The 21434-nt window shown below is 36.2% G+C and overlaps 1 protein-coding gene across 2 annotated transcripts in view; it reads right to left on the bottom strand.

Moving 5' to 3' along the window:
* Positions 1-21434, bottom strand: part of EML4 (EMAP like 4) — a 156264-nt gene that overhangs the window by 36945 nt on the left and 97885 nt on the right. For both annotated transcript variants that reach the window (XM_059405537.1, XM_059405538.1), the window contains 7 exons: positions 15526-15649; positions 14124-14273; positions 13115-13184; positions 11686-11796; positions 9783-9878; positions 5573-5707; positions 5327-5462 (listed from right to left, as the gene is read on the bottom strand). In XM_059405537.1, coding sequence (XP_059261520.1) covers positions 5327-5462; positions 5573-5707; positions 9783-9878; positions 11686-11796; positions 13115-13184; positions 14124-14273; positions 15526-15649 — 822 coding nt within the window. The remainder of the gene's footprint in view (positions 1-5326; positions 5463-5572; positions 5708-9782; positions 9879-11685; positions 11797-13114; positions 13185-14123; positions 14274-15525; positions 15650-21434) is intronic.

Below are 21434 nucleotides of genomic sequence, written 5' to 3'. Positions count from 1 at the left end.
AGAGTTGGATGCTTAACCAACTGAGCCATCCAGACACTCTGAAATATGAACTTTTTAAAGAGTATTGCTGGCCAGGGCGGGGGAGCAAAGGCCTTACTTTCTAATGCACAGTCAACAAGAGAGTCTGAAAGTACGATGGAACCAAGAAATTACAAAAAGCAGAAATGTGGACTTTCATGGACTCCACGAAAATGTAGAAAAGTGCAATAGTTTTTCTGTTTTAAATTCAGTCTTCCATACTTCCAGATAAGACAACCTTATTAAACACTTAAGATCTTCCTAGAATGATGGAATGTTAGAAAGCCGAAAATAAATCTGAGACACAAATGCTCCATCAAGAATAAAAATATCTAGTAGTATCAGCTCCATGACATTTCTACTCCCAAACTTCCTACCCTATGGCCTTTATTTCCTGAGGACCTAATATTGAGATAAAATTTCTGTGTTTCAAATTTAAACATGTTCAAATTTAAACAAAGTTCCCTTTAGATAGTATTTACCAACAAAACAAACCATCAGTCAAAGATTTCTTTCTCATAAGCCTATATTTCTGACATTCCAATTTAAGTCATGTTTGAAATACCTACCGAGAAAAATAATTATCCTTGAATTTAAAATGGTGTTTCTTAGTCCCTTAAAGGAATTTGGCAGAGTTAAGAATAATGGAAATTTAATGATCTTGTGATATTCTCAACTTATAATCCCCCCACTTAAAACTTATGAATTACTTCATAAAAGAAAAATCTGAACTTCCTCATATAGGTAAGAAATAAGTACCTTGTACTCACAGGATAACAGATAATGCTGGAACAACCTAAGTGTTGACCATCAGATGAACTAATAAAGAAAATGTAATAATATACACATTTAAACAATGGAATAAAAAAAGAAGGAAATCCTGTCATTTGTAACAACATGGATGAACCCTGAGGGTATTATGCTAAGTGAAATAAGTCAGACACAGAAAAACAAATGCCATATGATCTCACAAGTAAAATCTAAAAAAATGAACAAACAGAACAGACTGGTGGTTGTCAGAGGTGGTGGTGGGGGAAATAGGTGACAATGGTCAAAAGGAAGAAATATCCAGTTATAAGATAAACAACTTCTGGGGATGTAATAATGTACAGTACAGTGACTGTAATGAACAATACTATATTGTATACTGAAAGATCCTGAGAGTAAATCCTAAAGATTTGTGGTAATCATTTGGCAAACATACATATATCATATCATTATGCTGTATTCTTTATGAATCACTTATGAAATAATACTTCTGCCATCCAAAAATGTCCCTCTATCAGATATGTTATCACAGTATTTTTGGTTGAAAAGGCTTCCAGCCACGGATGCAGAAATACATATTAGGGAATATGCAAAACGGGTCAATCTATTGTAATTTTGGGCAAGAATTTAAAAATGGAAACTTTGAGTGTTCTGATCTAAGCTTATACATTTATTTCACTACATTCATCAAACAGAAACACTGAAATGTACAGAAAGAAACAAAATTCTTAGGAAGTTTGCCCATAACAGGATCATAGCAGAGTACAACACAGTCCATTTCATGTACTCAACAGTTCACAAAGATTAGATTTCCTATTTCCTGTATGTTCACATGCAGATTTTCTTGGCACAAAGGCAAAGCCACAAGTTTTTTAGACAAAAAAAAATGAAATAAAGACCTCTCCCTGCCTCCCATCTCAGCATGCATTAAGGCTAATGAAGGGTACATTTACACCCAAATTCTGCTTAGTGTTGGAGGATAATATGTCAACAATTTAAGTCACTGTTTTGGCAGACAATGGTAGACAATGCTGTTCCTCGTATTTCTAATACTGAGCAAATGAGTCCAGGAAAAAGAAAATAGAGATGAGTGGGAAAGGTAATTGATAGTATCACTGTTCTTTTTTCTTAAGAATCCTTAATCCAGGGACACCTGGGTGGCTGAGTGGGTTACGCCTCTGCCTTCAGCTCAGGTCATGGTCTCAGGGTCCTGGGACTGAGCCCCACATCCGGCTCTCTGCTCAGCGGGGAGCTTGCTTCCTCCACTCTCTCTGCCTACTTGTGATCACTATCAAATAAATAAATAAATAAATAAAATTTAAAAAAAAAAAAAAAAAAAAGAATCCTCAATCCACTGCCATCCTTCTTGTGAATTTTGAACCTAAACAAGACAAAAGAAGCTAAAGGATGCATGGCCAGTGATTGAGATCAGGATCATTGGTAATACAACTAAAGAATTAATTTCTATCCAATTCACCCACCAAACTTGGGAATTCAGCTGAATGGATATAGAAAACACTGCTGTAGAATATATCCCCAAAATAACAGTATAAAAATCTGCACAATCGTAAGAAATCTATAAGGCTACAAATTCCACATTTTCATGAAAACAGTTTTCATCAGTACCACTCAACTTTTATTCCTACACTAACACCCAAAGTTAAGATTAAAGTCATTCCCTTAACGAAATGTTTAACAAATAATCTTTAAACAGCTAGTACCAAATGTCAGATATTGTGTTAGTCCCGGGAAAGTCTACTGGGGAAGACAGACATGTAAATTAGGGCTTTCTTTCTCAGCAGAGAAACAAGGATTCCCTTATTCACAAGTTATTTGTGGTGATTTCCACAGTCTAATTTAATGCAGAGACTCCAGGGAGACAAAGGGAGTTGTTTCAGTGTGTTTAAGGTGAGGTGAATGAATTAGAGAAACCAGGATGTATGTGCTGCTCTGCCACTCCCCAGAGGGAATGTCTCAGGAACGCCACGCTGGTTCCCTGTCAACCTCCACCACTTTTCTTGTGGATTCTCAAGAGTCTGATTGGTTTAGCTAGTTTTCTTTCTGCTGCTACAACCTGTTGCTGCTAATAAAGAATCTCTTTCTGTTCCCAGCCCACTGATCTTAGAACAAGGTTTCTAATTCTTCTCTCATAACCTTCTACTTTGAAGGAAGCATGGTACTCTGGATATTATTTCAGCTTTATTTTTCTTAAACAGTAAAGAAAAACGGGGTTGAAAAAAAGGCTATTTTCAGTGCCGTTCCTTTAATTTTTTCATCTATCATTGCAAAGGGCAAAGTGGATTGTGCGTTTGGGTGCAAATGGGACTTAAAAATATATGTATGTACTGCAGCACCTGAATGGCTCAGTTGGTTAAGCATGTGCCTTCGGCTCAAGTCATGATCCCAGGGTCCTGGGATGGAGCCCCTGCACTGGCCTCCCTGCTCAGCAGGGAGCCTGCTTTTCCCTCTCCCTGTCCCTGTCCTTCTGCCACTCTCCCTGCTTGTGGTCTCTCATAAGCGCTCTTTCTCTCAAATAAATTCTTTTAAAAAAAAAAAAAAAGGTATTTATATTTCTGAGGACAACCAATTTGAGGTAAAGATAAAGAAATGCCAAGGCCCACTACAAGGACTGGGAAGATGGGCTACAGTAAGAAAAAGAAGGGGACCAAACTATGAGTTTATTCTTTTCCCCTCCTCTCTTCCATTTTTATAACATGGACATGCACATTGTCTTCACAGAAATTCTCAGACCCAGCTCAAGGGAGACTGAACCCTCTAGTCTGTTGCTATGTTGGGAAAAAGGGAGGAGAAAGGTAAGAGATGTGCCACAAATGTGGTAATTAGGATTATCATTCTTTTTTACAATACTATAAATAACTCCTAATCATCAGCTGTTAAGATCTTTGGAAACAGGCTTGAGAATCAGTAAGGATAGTTTTAATAACTAATTATTTAGAAAATAATACCTCTAAGTTTATAAGGTTTTGGTTTTATTATTCATTTATTGTAAGTCCAATATCCACAGATAAGACAAAAGTTTCAGGAGGATCCCAATTCCAACAAGTAGAACTCTAAATTAACAGTCTGATTATGTGATGTTTTATTACATTACTAATCTTCTTCAATACATTAAAAATAAAAACTTCAAGTCTTTAAGAGAGTTGCCTTTACTGAAATCAGTGTCATCCTGCAAGACCCTCCCCCTACTCCCCATTTACCCACATAAGGTATCTGAGCTCCTAAGGCTCCAGTCTCAGAGTAAGATGGAGGCTCTTGCTCTTCTTCAAGGACAATTCTTCCTCATATGCCCAGTCTAGGTATTCTCATCTCTCTTTAGCCTCCTCTTCTTTACCGGCAATTCCCATTTTACTTTCAGGCTGTAGGCAACTTTAGAGAGACTACTGACACTAGTAACTCTCTACTTCCCATCCCATTTTCATCTTGGATTCTCAAAATTCTCCATTTTGAGACTGGCCGCACTATACTTAGATGTTTGGGGGCCTTATTGTTCTATTGATATTGCAAATTACTAATGGTCGATTCTTGGTTTTTATTCTTGACTTCTCCACAGCACTGATAATCCTGGAAACTCTCCTCCCTTCTTCAGGGAGGGAGTTAACTTTTTTCTTTTTAAATTTCACTTCTGTAATCCTTGGAGGGTCTTTTTTGGTTATCTAACTGGGGGATTAAGGACCCCTGGCCTCTTAACTCTTCTACTGTGGTGAGCTCAACAACCAGTTTAAAGGATTCTTGTGTATAACTCAAAAAACTCTGCATCTTAATCCCTACTTAAATTATCCATTACTTAGTATATATTAAACTGACAGTAGGAATTATAAAACACTACAATTTTTAAAAACACATTTTCTGTGGTACCTGGGTGGCTCAGTCAGTTAAGAGACTACCTTTGGCTCAGGTCATGATCCCAGGGTCCTGGGATCAAACCCCATATTGGGCTCCCTACTCACTGGGGAGCCTGCTTCTCCCTCTCCTGCTCGCTCTGCTTGTGCTCTCTGTAAAATAAATAAAATCTTAAAGATAAAATAAAATAAAATAAAATGGAATTTCCTTCAAATTGGCTAGCTCTTGTCTCTGTTAACTTCTACAAACTGATTCACATCCTGGATGCCTCACATTCATACCCACCCTTCTGCCTTCACTTGCACTGTTTCCCTAAACTGGGATCAAGGTTCCATATCTTTTTTAAGTCTTGTACATTCTTTATGGTGTAGCTTACATATCATTTCTTCTGTGATGGCTTCACAAAACACTAATGATCAGGACGATTTCTCTCCTCATCTTTACACTGCTTAAATTAACATATAACTGTTATCATCTCTACTTTGTATTAACCTCCTAAAAGGAAAGTCTGGGTATAGTCAAATGTAGGTTATACATGTTCAGTGAATAACTGTAAGGAATTTAATTTTTAAAAATAGATCATCATGAAAAACCTTAAAAACAAAAGGCATTGGGAGGAGTAAGGCAACAGCAAGACACGTGCATTTAAAGTGAGGACTTTGATGTGGGAATACTATACCTTTAGGCCCTTTCCCAGGGGTGGGTTCTACAGTAGTTTTGCTCCATATAAGTATGACTCCACCAGAGTCTCCAGTAAGAACATCTCCATTCCCCAAGAATGCTAAACACTGCACAAATTTTGGCTTTTCATATTTCTACAATGAAACAACGAGAATTTTCAGTTTTCCTTTGGCATAATGTTTGTTTACTCAACAATTAAAAAAATCAAAGTTTTAAAATGAACTTGCAACATTCTGATCCTTACCCCAAAAATTCCCTGTTTTCTTGTTAGTGAATTGCCACTCCAGGTCCAGAAAAAGATATGAGATTTACCACAGGTTATTATGGTATTTGCATCTGTTGGATGGAACTCCACAGCCAAAACAACTTCATTTGTTGTCTGTGGATAGAGAAATAAAGCTTTAGACGAATATATATCTTTATCTCCATCAAATACCAATTACAGCTACTGACAACCAAAGACTGGGAAACATTTTGAGAAAACACCTTTTCTTCAAAGACCAACTTTCCTGAAAAATTTTAATAGATTTTTCGAATGATTTGAATTTGATGTCCTCATACTACTGTATCATCTTTTATGTTATTTATATATAATAACTGCACTAAAAAGACATACGAATTAGTTTTTCTTTTAATTTTTTATACATTCAGGTAAAAGTACACTAAAACTAGCAAATGCAAGAGCCATGTACATTCTATCATAAAGACAGACAGTCATTTTGACAGGGGAAAAAAAAGTCTTCTCTTTCTTGGTACTATTACTATTGACCAAGAAAATATTACTGATTTAGAGATTCATTATCAGGCTGAGGGTTTATAAAGTAGATGCAGAATGGTCACTACTGATATCTAGAGAGTAATGGAGAAACAAAAAACTAAGATGTTTTATGCTCTTTCCTCAAAAAAGACAAAAAAGGATAGGAGTTAAGTTTAAAAGAACTAGAATGAGACGGTAGAAGAAAAAAGGCATGAAAGCCACAAAGGAATTACAAATATATTTTTTTCACTGAAATTACTGAATTATCAAATGTTTTCTGGCAAAAGCACCTATTCAAACTTAACAGTTTGCTTGCACAGCTGTTTATTGTTAGCTGTTGTTTACTTGTAGGGTGAATATTAATATCCATTTTTAAGAAAGATTTATTATTTTTAAAAAAGATTTTATTTATTTATTTGAGAGAATGAGAGAGCTAGAGAGAGAGAACATGAGAAGGGGATAGGTCAGAGGGAGAAGTAGACTCCCTTCTGAGCAGGCTGCCTTATTCGGGACTCAATCCTGGCACTCTAGGATCCTGGCCTGAGCCTAAGGCTTAACCAGCTGAGCCACCCAGGCACCCCAGATTTATTTTACAGAGACAAAGCACATGAGTGCATACAAAGGTAGGGGAAGGGGTAGGTGGACAGACTCTTCAAGCAGACTCCAACAAGGGCTCCATCCTGTGACCATGAGACCCATGATGGCCCATGAGATCATCACCTGAGCCAAAACTACTACTGACTGAGCTACCCAGGTGCCCCCTTAATGTCCATTTTTTAACTTTAAGAACTTCATGTCAATGAATTAATCTCTTCTAGAGACGACTAATTTTTGTTTTGTTATTAACATCATCTTTAAAATTTACTTTGACCCTAGAATACTTTACTTAATTTTTATTAATTTTATCAATTTACATTAATTTTTATCAATTTTATCAATTACATTAATTTTATCAAATTATATGTACAGAAAAGAACTTGAATCCTAAGTACATAGCTTGAAAATTTTCACAAACTGAACACACCTCTGTACAGCATCTAGAACAAGAAAAAGAACAATTTCTAACATACCAGATACCTAAAAACTTAGATACCTTTTCTAGACACTATCCCCTATGTCTGCTCAAGTAACTATGATCCTTTTTATAGCAACATAGATTACTTTATTTATTTATTTATTTATTTTAAAGATTTTATTTATTTATTTGAGAGAGAGACAGTGAGAGAGAGCATGAGCGAGGAGAAGGTCAGAGGGAGAAGCAGACTCCCCATGGAGCTGGGAGCCCGATGTGGGATTCGATCCTGGGACTCCGGGATCATGACCTGAGCCGAAGGCAGTCGTCCAACCAACTGAGCCACCCAGGCGTCCCTACTTTGTTTTATTTAAATGGAATCATACAGAATGTACTCCTTTGTATCTGACCCCATTTTATCTACATTTGTGAGATTCAGTTCATATTGGTGCATATACTGTAATTTGTTCATTCTCATTGCTGTACTGTATTCCTTTGTATGTAAAGATCCCATTATCCATTCTCCTACTGATTGGCATTTGGGTAACTTCGTTTTGTGGGGCTACCATTATTTTTGATTAGTTGTCTTTTGGTCAACACATGGATATACTTCTGTTGGGTTTATACCTAAGAGTGGAATAGGAGGGCAGAGGTTATACACGTGTATATGTTCAACTTTAAAAGGCAATGCCATTTTCCAAAAATGGCTGTGTTGATTTCTGTGTTCAACATACAACAGTGTATTAGAGTTCCAGTTACTTCACACATCAAACTTGTTATTTTTGTCTACTTTTATCGCTTCATATTTCCACACATACTCAGCTTGTCAACTTTTGTTAAAATCATGCTGGGATTCTGACTATGTTGAGCAGAAGTAATATCCTTATATTTTCTTCTATCCATGATTATTATATATTCCTTCATGTATTTATGTCTTCTTTAATTCCTGTCAATAGGTCTTAAAGTTGCCTTGTTGAATTTTAAATGTATATAGATGAACTATCTATGTACCAACTCTCCAAATTTCTGTGACTTACGCAAAAAATAGAGCTCATCTACAGTGGGAGAGAGTAAGGTCAACACAAAAGAAAAGGAGGAGAGAGAAGAGAATCAGTGATGCAGTCCCTGAATCAAGTCATTCCTGAGACAAAATTCCCCTCTGAACTTTTCTAGATGTGTTTTTTCTCCTTAACCATGAATCAATAAATTCTCTTCATCTTTAAGTTGTTTTGCAGTCACCTGCACTGGGAAGAGCTCTAATACAGACATCTGGGATACAAGGAACTTCGGTGTGACAAGCAAGGGGGAAAAAGTTTCTAGCTTTCACAAGTAGGTGAAGTGTAGTGGGAGGTGAAACAGGTTGAGGGCTAAGGAAGATGACTAGTGCAGAATGGGAAATGTTGATTTTGATTTACAGGATAGGACATTCAAATAAAGATGCCTAGCAGGCAACAAAAAATATAGGTTTAAGTGTGGGACAGAGATCACGGTTAGAGTTAATTGATATGGGACACAGCAGACAGTAATTAAGGACGTAAGAGCATACATGATACCAATGGAGGACATGGGATACAACTCTGAAGAATACCAACATTTAAGGTCTTGGAAGATCAGACCAGCAGGAGGAAAACCACAACACTTCATCTGGTAGCCTTTACTACAAAGGATCACACCCATTTCACTTCCGTATAACATCCTCATGTTTCAATGTTAAATTACTTTTATGGCTGAAAGACAATCTACATCCTCATTTGTATTTTTCAAGGTTTGAGGCTTCCTGACATGTCATATTCTTTTCAAGCATAATCAATCTACCGTTTCTTTTAAAAGATTAACTTACACTATTTAAAAGAATCTCTTTTTGACCAACAAGCTGAAAGCCTGAAGCTTATACCAAACAAAATTGTTGAGAGGGAGAGAGCGCACACAACTAAAGAGGAATGTGATGTTATTTAAGAGTACAGCAAATATGTCATAGGCTTTTTATAGTCATCCTGTCACTCTGAATCTCTCTGAAAGCCTGTGAGAGGGAGGCCATTTCTACCCATATGAACATAGCTGCAATGTTAAGCTTATATTCTTCTCTTACAAGTTATAGACTGATCCACACAAAGGGATCAATCCTATTCTACAACAATTATACATGCTGTAGCATTTTATGTAACAACCCCATATATGTAATCAAGACCAAAAAACTTACTGTTACATATGCTTTTTAGTTACGTGAGTCATATTCCTAGGATGAATTTTTTCCTTAGGGTTTTAAAACTTTAAAGACTGAATGAAGTAACAAATTTTGTTAAGGAAACTAGGTTGAGTATTTAGAGTTAATTCTGAGATGAGATAACCATCTACTTTGGCATTTCAGTAGCACAATGTGTCTGAAATATCACTGGAATTTGGTTGAAGGTACTTGACTATTTTATCTTAAGAATAGTTTAAAAATTGACCTCAGGATCTATAGATACTATCACAGAAACTACATACCATAAATAAGTGTTGTTTAAAAAAAATAGATTAATAATGATATTCTTAGTATCATTAGAATGATGGCAATCAATAAATCAAATGGATACGGTCAGTTGGTATGCTTTTACAACTTAAGGATATGCAATATACTTCCAAAGATCAGCAAAACAAATAATGTATTCTAAAAAATAATAATTAAAACTTCTTTTGATTTACCTTTATTTCTGCTCCTTTTGATTTTTTCTGCCAATCCCATACAGTAAGCATATGCTCATTGGAGTCATCGATAACACATAAATGAACACCTGAATCCTAAAGAAAAGCCAAATAAAGGCATTTAAAATTTTCAGTTAAGTTTGACTTTCTAAGAAGAAATACCGTTTTATTAAAACTGCCAACATTAAGATAATCCCAAATCCTTTAAACACACAGCTCCTTCAAAGAAAATGATTATACTCTTTCCTGACTGTATTCTTTTTAGAAATATAATGAAGACTCCTTAAAAAATATTTTCTACTTTTAATTTTTTCCCCAGGTTAGTTTCTACTTGCTATCTAGTTACTTCTGTTATTCAGAGATAGCAATTTAGTTTCCATGATATAGCTGACTTACATTAACACGAATAAATGGGATAAATAATTATTTTATTATCCTTTAAAAAGTTCTTTTTTTAAAGATTTATTTATTTATTTATTTGAGAGAAAGAACATGGGTAGGGAGGGGCCAAGTGAGATGGATGAGACAATCTCAAGCAGATTCACCACTTAGATGTAGAGCCCAATGCCTGAGATTATGACCTGAGCTGAATCAAGAGTCAAACACTTAACTGACTGAGCCATTCAGGCGCCTCTCTTTTCTATCTTTCTGAAACCATTTTCATTCACATAATTTAAGTCTCCCAGTTTAAGAAAAAAAAATGTAGATATTAAAAAGTATTTGTTTTCCAGTAGCATTTGCAATATATGCCTAATGACATATATGGGAGAAAGAAATACCGTGGAGAAACGTTAAGAGGTAATGATGAAGGACAGAGCTTGCTCTCTTGTTTTTATCTTTCTTTTAGCCTGTATTAGAACAATTACCTAAACTAGGAAAAGTTAAGAGTATGAGACAATCCAAGATAGTCTTAACACTATAATAATGATATCAACAAAATGACAACAGTTCCTGCTACAGAAATTTAGGGGTGAAAAGGGGAATATAAGTCCTTCAGCCCATTTATCACCCGTCTCACAATTCTTATCTCACAGGACCTCTGGACCTTCAGTACCTTCAAAGCTAGTGAAGGTCCTATGTCCACCCAAATTTATCTTTCCGTTCTAAAAATGTCCTTTCTGCCTCCATGTCCCACAAAACTCCCATAATCCATAATAAACCTGCTAAGAGCTAGGAACTGAAGAGGTATGAATACATACATATATCCTAAAGTATGAGTGAGGGCCAATAAAATCTGGAGATGTGTATTTGAAACTTAAAATCATGGATCCTAAAGTGTAGATCTCCTGTATACTCTATAACAATTGTATATAATTCAAGAATAAATAGAATGTTTCAATGGATAATAAAGATTTTATTTATTTATTTGAAAGAGAATGAGAGAGAGCATGAGAAGGGGGAAAGTTAGAGCGAGAAACAGATTCCCGACTGAGCAGGGAGCCCAATGTGGGACTTGATCCTCGGACTTCAGGATCATGGCCCCACAAAGCTCTGATTATTTCATTTGCTCCAACATGACCTCAAGAAAAGCCAGTATTTGTGTGGAATTGGCCAACTTTCATTTCTGAATTTTCTAAATAAAATATATTTCCATGATTCAAGCTGAAGCAAAAGCACATCCTACTGCTTATTTCAATTATACCATGCTATATATATATTCCTCTAACCATTTCCTGTTACTATAGGAATCCTATTTCAGACAGAACAAAAGTATAATTAAGTATAACAACCTGTATCCCATTTAAACCAAATACTTTAGTACCTAGGTTAAAATGCTGGCCACTGCTAAGCAATAGCTAACAATTCAGAGTTAGCACTTTCTGTGAACACACACATATACTGAGCTTATTTTCTTTTCTGCTTTTTGCACTGCTTGCTTACTTCTTTAAAAATTGTTACTTACTGCTTTTGAAAAATCCAGGCATCCTACTCCCCGCTCAAAGGTCCCAAGTCCAATAATTTGCAGTGTGGATAAACTAACTGAATCCCACACTCTGACATGGGGTTGCAGAGGCTGCAAAGACAAGGGGAAAAACATAAGACAGCAAGACTATTTGGTATTCAGTGGGTGCAAATAAATACTGCTACCAAACAAAACTGTCTGCCATCTCTAAAAAGCAGTAGGGATGGAAAAACATCTAATATAAACCAGCTACTACATTAGACATGACCCCAAAGAATCTTGAGGAGGTATTTTCTTCTCATACTATGAACATAAGAAAATAACAAATGATAATAATAATAGCAGAAAATGATTTAGTATTTACTATGCTGTAAACTATTCTAAGTACATGTATTAATTCATTTAATCCTCACAGTCCCATGAAATATGTACTACAATAATCACCATTTAACAGATTAGGAAATGGAGATAAAGAGATTTGAATAACTTGCCCAAAATTATACAGGTTTTTTTTTTTTAAGATTTTATTTATTTATTTGACAGAGATCACAAGTAGGCAGAGAGGCAGGCAAGAGAGAGGAAGGGAAGCAGGCTCCCTGCTGAGCAGAGAGCCTGATGTGGGGCTCGATCTCAGGACCCTGGGATCATGACCTGATCCAAAGGCAGAGGCTTTAACCCACTGAGCCACCCAGGCGCCCCCAAAGTTATACAGTTATTAAAAGGCAGAGTTAGAATTCTAACCCAGGCAAATTTGCTCTGGATACTTTGCTTTTAACATTACCTTAATTCCGGGAATATAATACCTTTTTTTCCTAACCAGTGTCCAATAAATTGCTAAACAAACAATTCTTAAATAGAATTTGAAACCAGAAGGGGACTCAGACTCATCCAATATAACCATTCTAACTCCTTTTCTTTAAATAAACTCAAGCCAGAGAATGTCATGGGTACAGTCAGACACACATGTTAATCAGTCATCGATAATACTCTCTGTTGATCCTTACAAGTAAGGGATTTATTACGTAAACCAACTTAATAATATTGAGTAGGAACTGAAATTTTTAAAGTGTTATCAGTTCCAGTCACACATAAAATCAAATCCATCAATGTAGTGAAATTTTACTATCTTTTGGCAAACACTGATAAATTACACTAAGTTAAAAAAAAAAAGTAAGAAGCTTCTGAGTTCTCCCAATTTTACAAGTAAATAGTCCCCTTAGGGAGAGTATTTCCTTTTAGAGAAATATTTAAGTAGTATGATTCTCTTTTGTTTTTTGGGATGTTCTTACATTCTACTATTTTTTCCCTCTTATGCTAGAGATCCCTTAGCAGCATTTAAAAGAATGAAATAAGCAAGCCATGGTTAAAATTATAGTCAATTCCATTCTAATGGCAACATCACTGGTACAGCATGCAGAACAGAACTCACCCTTCCATCTTTATCCACTCCAGCTATCTGTCCAGTTGCGATCCTAATTTTGTCAGGATGTACAGCAAGGCTAAAACAGCATTATTAACAACAATTTTAAATATGGAAAATGTGAAAAAGCTGAAATATGCCTTAGTAACAACATCTGTCAAACATTTTTCAGTTTTTAATCATTAAAAAATTCTCACCGTGACTTATCTGATTTTCTTTAGCAAATCAACCACCTAAGTTTTGACCATACTTTTTCTTCCTTTGGTCAACTAAAACAAAACAAATTAACGGAGCAGTAAATTTACATCTGTGGCAGGATAACTTAAACTGTCTTCATCTGTTCAAGTTCCTTTCTAATCTTGCACACGTGCACGAGGTCAGATGGTTTTATCCTACTGAAGATGCAGTACTGCACGGTACAAATGTAACCTATTACAACGACAGCATTTTCCCCATTCGCTGTATCCTTACGCATTATTATTGACTGAACAGTTCTTCCATCATTTCTACTTTTCTACAAAGGAACACAGTAAACATAATACCTCCAAACTTTTAAAATTAAGAGTTCTTAATGCTGAACTCTTAGAAGTCAAATATGGAGCAAGAAACTCTTAAGAACAAACTGAAAATAGTGCAGCATATATGCCCCCATTTTTCATGATAAACATGAGACCAATAAAATTTTTAAAAAGATGTCTTCCTGTCTATATCTAGACTCTTTATACATTTTGAAACCAAGGGATAAGCTCATTGAGAATGTAAATTTTTTGTTCTTAGTATGTATTGCTCATTACTTTCCAGAAGAGTATCAATTTAAATCATAAGAAACAAAGTGCTTTAAAAGTTCCACTACAACTTCCTCATATTAAAATGCCACTTTTCAAATATATCGTACAGAATGCCTTTAATATCCTTAACATCTGAGCTCTCCACAAGAAACCATTTCTGAAAAAACCAAAATTAAGAAGAAATGCAAAAATGACAAAGAAAAAAAAGACAAGTGTTCAATGATACCAACCATTTCACACAGTCTGTGTGACCCAGGTAGTGTCGCTGAGTTCTCTCCTCATAATTAAACAGTACTACTACTGATGCTATGAAATACACTATTTCTCCGGTAGGAAGAAGGTAAACATTAGCACGACAGTCCTTTCCTCGATAACCGTATCTTAAACACAAAAGTCAAGGTTTTTAATAAACACAATTTTTAAGGTGTAAACTAACAAGCTTTTCATGGATACCAAGGGGCATGAGAAAAGTATAAAGAAAACAGGAATGCATCAGAGCTAGGAAACTCAAATTCTGCCACTATCCAAGGTGCAATCCCGAGTTTTTAACGTGCATAAATCCTAGTTTCCTCATTCCCCAGACAAATACATATTGAGTTCCTAACATGTGTCAGGCACAGACTGAACATACAGTTCTGAACAAAACAGAGGCCTGTGTCCCTGTAGATTATGCTCTCTCAAAGATGACTAAAACAAAAACCAAAAATATCATTAGAAATTGTGGAAAGAAAAGTAACAGTATCCCAGGAGAAAGTATAGAAGGAACACCTAATTTAAATGGAGAGAAAGTGAGGAGAGGCATCAAAAGAAGCACTGAGAAAATGACATTTGTGCTTGACCTAAATAATGAGTAAGACAGCCAGGCACAGTTCAGCAGGCAGAGTGTTTATTAAAAAGTTGTACAGAATTATAGGATTGGTGAGTTTTCCCAAGGTAATTTCTACAGAAACGAGGGAATGAATGAAAGGGTAGGGGAAAGAGTGTAGAGGAGCATGGAGGCAGAAAACAGCGTTCAAACTACTAGCTCCATTCTGCTTCATGAAGTTTCTCAAAGGTTCTAAGAGAAAAATTTCTAAGTGAAATTAAGGGAGCTCTTTTATATAGTCATTTTTTTACAAAGTCTGGCTGAGAAGTTAATTCTGGAATTAGCATCAATCATATTAATTTGAGCTTGTAATAAAATAATTTACATTATTTCGCAAGTTATAAAATGCTTAACTGATGTTTCCTTATTTAATTCTTACAACAGCTCAGTAAAGTAGGAGTTATTAACCTCTTTTTATATGGGAAGTAAGGTTCATTGGGGGTGGCAGAGCTGAGACTCAAACACTAGTCTTCCCATTCCAGTCCAATGCCTTCTCTACCACACTACAAGTAGCTGCCACGATGTTCATACAGTACTGCTTGTCCTATCCAAAGATATGAATTTGGGTGGTTTTAAATTGCTAAGAGCAAAATATATATAATATGTGAAAGATGAGAAGTAACATCTCTTTACTTTCTCAAGTGGTTGTGATATTACATTTATTATTTTTTTTGTATAAAGATAATTGTGATAGAGGTTAGGTAAATGAATTTTTCTTAAACTAAAGACAAAGCAAACAAAGTTGCTGTCACAGTAGAGAAGGATACACCCACTCCAGTTTCAGCTTCTCAGGAGGCAGTTCTGTTCTGATGTCATCATAGTTTTCAACATCAGAAGGAATGAACATTGTAATTGGCCGACCTCGCATAAACATTTTAACATATTCTCCTTCTGTTGAAACACAAGACAAAAGTTAAGTCAATTTTCTGAATAATCATAGAAAAGTGGATTACTATGGTGATATAGTAAGAACAAGACAAAAAATAGCTAGTTCATAGTTCTATTCTTATTATACATAATTATTTTTATATAAAGACCTTGTCTAAACATTGCAGGAAAAACTACTGGTCATTTCCTTAAATGAGAATAACTATTTCACAATTAAACTAAACTAAACTAAACTAAACAAGAAGGCCAGGAAAGCTGAGGTAGAAAATGGGAAAAAAAATTTTAATGAAAGTTTTCCTAACAGTTGAAAATAAGAAACAGATTATCAGGGCAGACAACAATCATGTCTACCACAATACTTCATCAATCTACTGATTTTTTTAAAAAAAGATTTTATTTTTTGAGAGAGAGAGAGAGAGAGAGTGAACAAGCATACAAGCAAGCACGAGTGCAGGTAGGGGCAGAGAGAGAAGCATGTTCCCTGCTGAGCAGAGAGCCCAATGCAGGACTTGATCCTGGAACGTTGGGATCGTGAACTGAGCTGAAGGCAGATGTTTAACCGATTGCGCCGCCCACACGCACCAACCTACTGATGTTTAATGAGACATACAAAAATCACAGCCTGAGACTACACCATGAGGAGAGGAGTCATACAGCATCATAAGTCAGGATGTGGAGAGAGAACAAGAGCTCTGCCACATATAGTGAGTACAGCTAGAAGGAAAAGAAGACCAACTTCCCTCACTTCACGACTGTGCCAACAATCAGAGTTGGGTCTAAACTATTTTTTAAAATATTTTATTTATTTATTCGACAGAGACACAGTGAGAAAGGAAACACCAGCCGGGGTAGGGGGAGACCTTCCCGCCAAGCAAAGAGCCCAATGCAGGGCTTGATCCCAGGACTCTAGGATCATGACCTGAGCCAAAGGAGATGCTTAAGTGACTGAACCACTCAGGTGCCCCGGGTCTAAACAATTTAATTAAATTACAATACACTAACAGTTTTTAAGACAGTGCTAGGAAATTTTTTTTTTTTTAATTAGCAGTATAGGTTCCAAAATAGCTCTTATTTACGTAAAGCAATAGTTGTTTATAAGATCTGAAACAATCTAAAACTAAAGATGCTAAAGTCTAAAATCAATATTTATTGTGTACCTTTTATAAAACAAAACTTCCCTGAACAGATGAGACTATCTCTTGAAAACAAAAATCAAAAAACAACACCCATTCTCCATCCCAGCGTCCCAATGACCAACATATAGCTAAGTTTAGTAGATGGTGACAGTGATGGTAAAATGGCCACAAGAAAACCTAAACAGGAAGGAGAAAGTAAGGGACCTGAGTACTAAAGGATAGCATGTGTCCAGCAATTACGAACTTGTTTGGCAGGATATGAAAAAACAGCAGAAAGAGACTGAAAATGTGGAGATCAACCATAGGCTGATACAACTCTAGGGCCTTTAATAATGACCTAAGCTACCAAGAATAAGAATATATAATAATTCAATAGTTTTTATAATGAGAACCATGGAAGAAGGAAAGATAAATTACTTGATGAATGTATGCAAGTATTTGTGCTTATTATGGGTGAGAAGTTCAAGTTATTTTTATTATTATTACTCACTTGTGTTTGGCCTCACGGTTAGATCTAAGAACAGGCTAAGACTTCCCACGCCACAGTTTTCACACCACATGATACAGGTCTTTATTACTTCTGAACCTAAGAGTGGGCTCTGCTTCCTGATGATTTTTACCATTGCTGGACTTGATGAGAACTAAATGATTACCAGCTGCAACTATTTATTTTTTGCAATCATCTTTATCGGCACCTCCTTGTCCTTTTTTTGGTATAGTTTACTTTCTTATCATCATCAGTTTGTTATAAAGTTTCCCTCGGAGTTTTTTTTTTTTTTTTTAAAGAATATAAATTCTTAAAAATAAAAAATTAAAAAAAAAAAAAAAGAATATAAATTCTTGGGGTCCCTGGTTGGCTTAATAGTAGAACATGTGACTCTCGATCTTGGGGTTGTAAATTTGAACCCCACACTGGTGTAGAGATTACTTGAAAATAAAATCTTTAAAAATGTATATATAAATTCTTAGAGGCAGATATCCTGTCCATTGGAATTTCCCGCAGGATCTTTGATCAAAGGCGTGTGTCATAAATGTTTTCTGGATAAAAAAATAAAACTATTAGCAGATGTTTCTACCACTTAGTTGAGATTAGATGTCCAGCCAAAGGAACGGATTTAGGAACAGCGTTATCAAAGAAAACAAAAGTTCTCCTTTGCTAACAGAGACAGCTCAGAATACTGTATTGCTTCCTCTGTCAATTATTCTTTACCCTTAGCAGCACAAGCAACTAAGTAAAAGCAACTATCTAGTGCTTTCTAAAGAAACTATCTAGTGCTTGTCAACTTTTCTAATATAAAAATGGCAAAGCATGTCAGGATGAAAATGTTTTCTCTCCCTGGAAGCTGGCAGTACATATGTTGAGGGACAAATACATAAGCTAGGAACCATGAATAATTCCTGAGATTGAGGGAAGCAATCCATTATAGTGGAAAGAACATGAGCTTTTGGGAAAAGACTGATCAAGATGTAAATTCCAGCTTTACTAATGATTAGCTATGTGACTCCAGCCTAGGTTTCCTAATACACAAAATGACAATAGCTACTTACCACCTGCAATTATGACTCACTGAATAAGACGTCACACTGTAAGGGGTAATATGAGGTCCTCAACAAGTATTTATTCCCTTCCCTTTGAGAATGATTTGTACCATTCTGGACCTTGTCTAGGAACTGCTTACAATATGTGATTTAACACACTATAATATCTCTTCATAATCTTTAAACTGACTGTCCACAGAAGAGTATGTATAGGCAAGACAGAATTCTCTTTCTGTCATGTGCACTTTTTAAAAAAAGAATTTACTTGGGAGTGAGAGAGAGCAGAGAGAGAAAGAGAGCACATGGTGAGGGGTAGGAGAAAGGGGAAGGGAGAGGGAGAAGCAGGCTTCCCGTTCAGCAGGGGACCTACATGACCAGAGCCTAAGGCAGGTGCTTCACTGACTGAGCCATCCAGATGCTCCTATCATGTACACTTTAAAACAGGGGTCACAAATTGACTTACCTACTGGCCCACACAGAAAATGCAAATGAGAGCAGTAAAAGAATACAGGATGACTGATTGGGACTGGGACCACTGGCACACCCCATGCTCGTCAGGGAGGCAGTAGCTACTTTAAGTCCATGAAACATGTGGGTCTGGTGTTGCTAGATATTCCCATTTTTAAAAAAGAGAAATGGGAAATCTATAGTTTATTGTTATATCTCCCAATTCTTAAATATCTAATCCGTGTGGGGAAAAAAAGGGGGAAATACCATGTGAAAACATAACCTTTGGCCTGCATACCACAGTCTGTGAACTGTTGTGTTTTGTTTTGTTTTTAATAAAGAATACAGTCTTTACCTTGGGAATCAGACAAAATACAGTCAAAGAAGAGTCTCTTTTCTCCTCAACCACTGTTGAGTATATATTCTCACTGCAAACTTGCTCTTGAGACTGTCAGACTTCTTGACCTTAAGAAGGATTTTACAGTCCATTTATCTGTTTTACCCCAATGCTACCTTCTAGCCTTTCTCACTGTAAAACTACAGTACCACGAAAGTCAAGAAGGGATGGTCCATGGGACCAAGGAAGATTATGAGATCAGTTATATTTTTCTGGTGCTCCAGAACAACAAGCAGAGGAAAAGAAATTACTAAACTATCATGATAATTAGTAAACACAGTATAGTGCTTTTCATTATTCAGCAATGAAGCTGCTTTTTAGTGAAATGTAATTAATCTCAACGTTTTATTTCTTACTTGGCACTGTGAAAATTCCTTGGACTGAGTGGGAGGCTATACAGTATAGTGGACAGAATACAAGATTTGTGATCAAGTCAGACCTTGGTTTGAACTCCAGCTTTACCACTTTCAAGTTTATGCCAATAAAAAAAAATTTTTTTAAAGAGGGAGGAAGGGAGGAGGGGTGGAGAGAGAAGGAGAATCTCAAGCAGGCTCCATGCCCAGCATGGTCACAGCCCTAAGATCATGACCTGGGCCAAAATTAAGAGTTGGACACTTAATCAACTGAGGCACCCAATACCCCTAAATAAATCTAATCAATGACAGCTTAACTATAAAAGAAGAAATTCTGTGAGATGCTATTGATAAAAATACTACAATCAATACCGAAATACCATTAGTTTGTTTCTCTAGACACATATAATATTGGAACTCTTAGAAATTTGAGACTTTACCTAGTCCAACCCTCTACTTTTAGAGAAGGGGAAACCAAGGCTCAGAGAGGTCAACTGAGTTTATAGACTGTGTTCTAAAATTGTTTATGATTTAGAACTTGTGAAACATTTTTATTCTAAAACTATGTTTTAGATCTGCAGCATTCAAAACAATAGCCACTGGTTCTGAACACTTAGAATGTGGCTAGTCTGAATTGAGATATGCTATAATTGTACAATACAGATTTTTAACTCTTAGTATGAAAAAAAGGGAAAATACGTCAACGACTTTTTTGTACTGATCACACACTGAAATGATATTCTGGATATAATGGGCTAAATATATTAAGCTTAATCTTACTTGTTTCTTTTTACTTTTTAAAATGTGGCTACTAGAACATTTTAAATGACATATGTGTTATATATTATATTTCTATTGGATAGTACTATTCAGACACTACTAAGGTCCTCAAAAGTCCAATTACTAGACAATACAGCTTACTTATAATCCAAATAGAAGCTTGTGCTTTGTACCCCAAGTGTAGAAAATCAGAAAGTACAAAAGGCAAAGAAGATATTTCTGTTCTATTATCTTTGGGAAGAGTGAATGCTAGGCAGAAATATTTAATTTTCTTTTACTATTTTTTTTTTTAAAGATTTATTTATTTGTTTGACAGAGATCGCAATTAGGCAGAGAGGCAGGCAGAGGCGGTAGGGGAGCAGGCTCCCTGCTGAGCGGAGAGCTCGATGTGGGGCTCGATACCAGGACCCTGAGATCATGACATGAGCTGAAAACAGAGGCTTTAACCCACTGAGCCACCCAGTTCCCCCCATTTTTTTTTGAGAGAGAGGGAGAGGCGAGCTTGCGCAAACAAGAAAAGCAGAGGGCGAGGGAGAGAAAAGCTCAAGCAGACTCCACGCGGAGCTCTGAGCCCGAAGCATGGCTTGATCCCACCACCCACCGAGCTCATGACCAGGACCTGAACCACAAGAGTCAGATGCTTAACAGGCTGAGCTACCCTAGGCTGAGCCCCTAGGCAGAAATTTGAAACACTTGATGTTAATACTTTCCTTCCTTTGTCCTTCTCACTGCTGGTACTTCTCCTTTGGTCTACTCTTGTTAATTCAATCTTCCACTTTAGCATCTCCCCTAGGCTGCCCTATCCTGCAAAGTGCTCCAAACTGCAAAATGACCTTCATACTCCTTAATCCAAATTTTTTGGGACAGTTGTCTAAGGTGTTCTGAGAAAAGCACTATTGCTGAAATTATTCCAATAGATATAAATAACTAGTTAACTAAAGTTACTTATTTAAGTAAACTCTATCCCCAACATGGGCCTTGAACTCAGACCCCAAGATCAAGAGCTACATGCTCTACCAACTTAGACAGGTATCCCAAAGAAACGTACCCCAAAGAAAGGTAAAGTGGAGAAAGAAGTTAGTACCCGGCATACTCTGCTTTAAGTAAGATCAGTTCCTCTAGTGCTTTTTTCCCCA

This window comes from Mustela nigripes, chromosome 7, assembly GCF_022355385.1.
Source record: "Mustela nigripes isolate SB6536 chromosome 7, MUSNIG.SB6536, whole genome shotgun sequence".
NCBI lineage: Eukaryota > Metazoa > Chordata > Mammalia > Carnivora > Mustelidae > Mustela > Mustela nigripes.
Note: the sequence above shows the minus strand (reverse complement) of the source record. Positions and strands in the feature narration are given on the sequence as shown.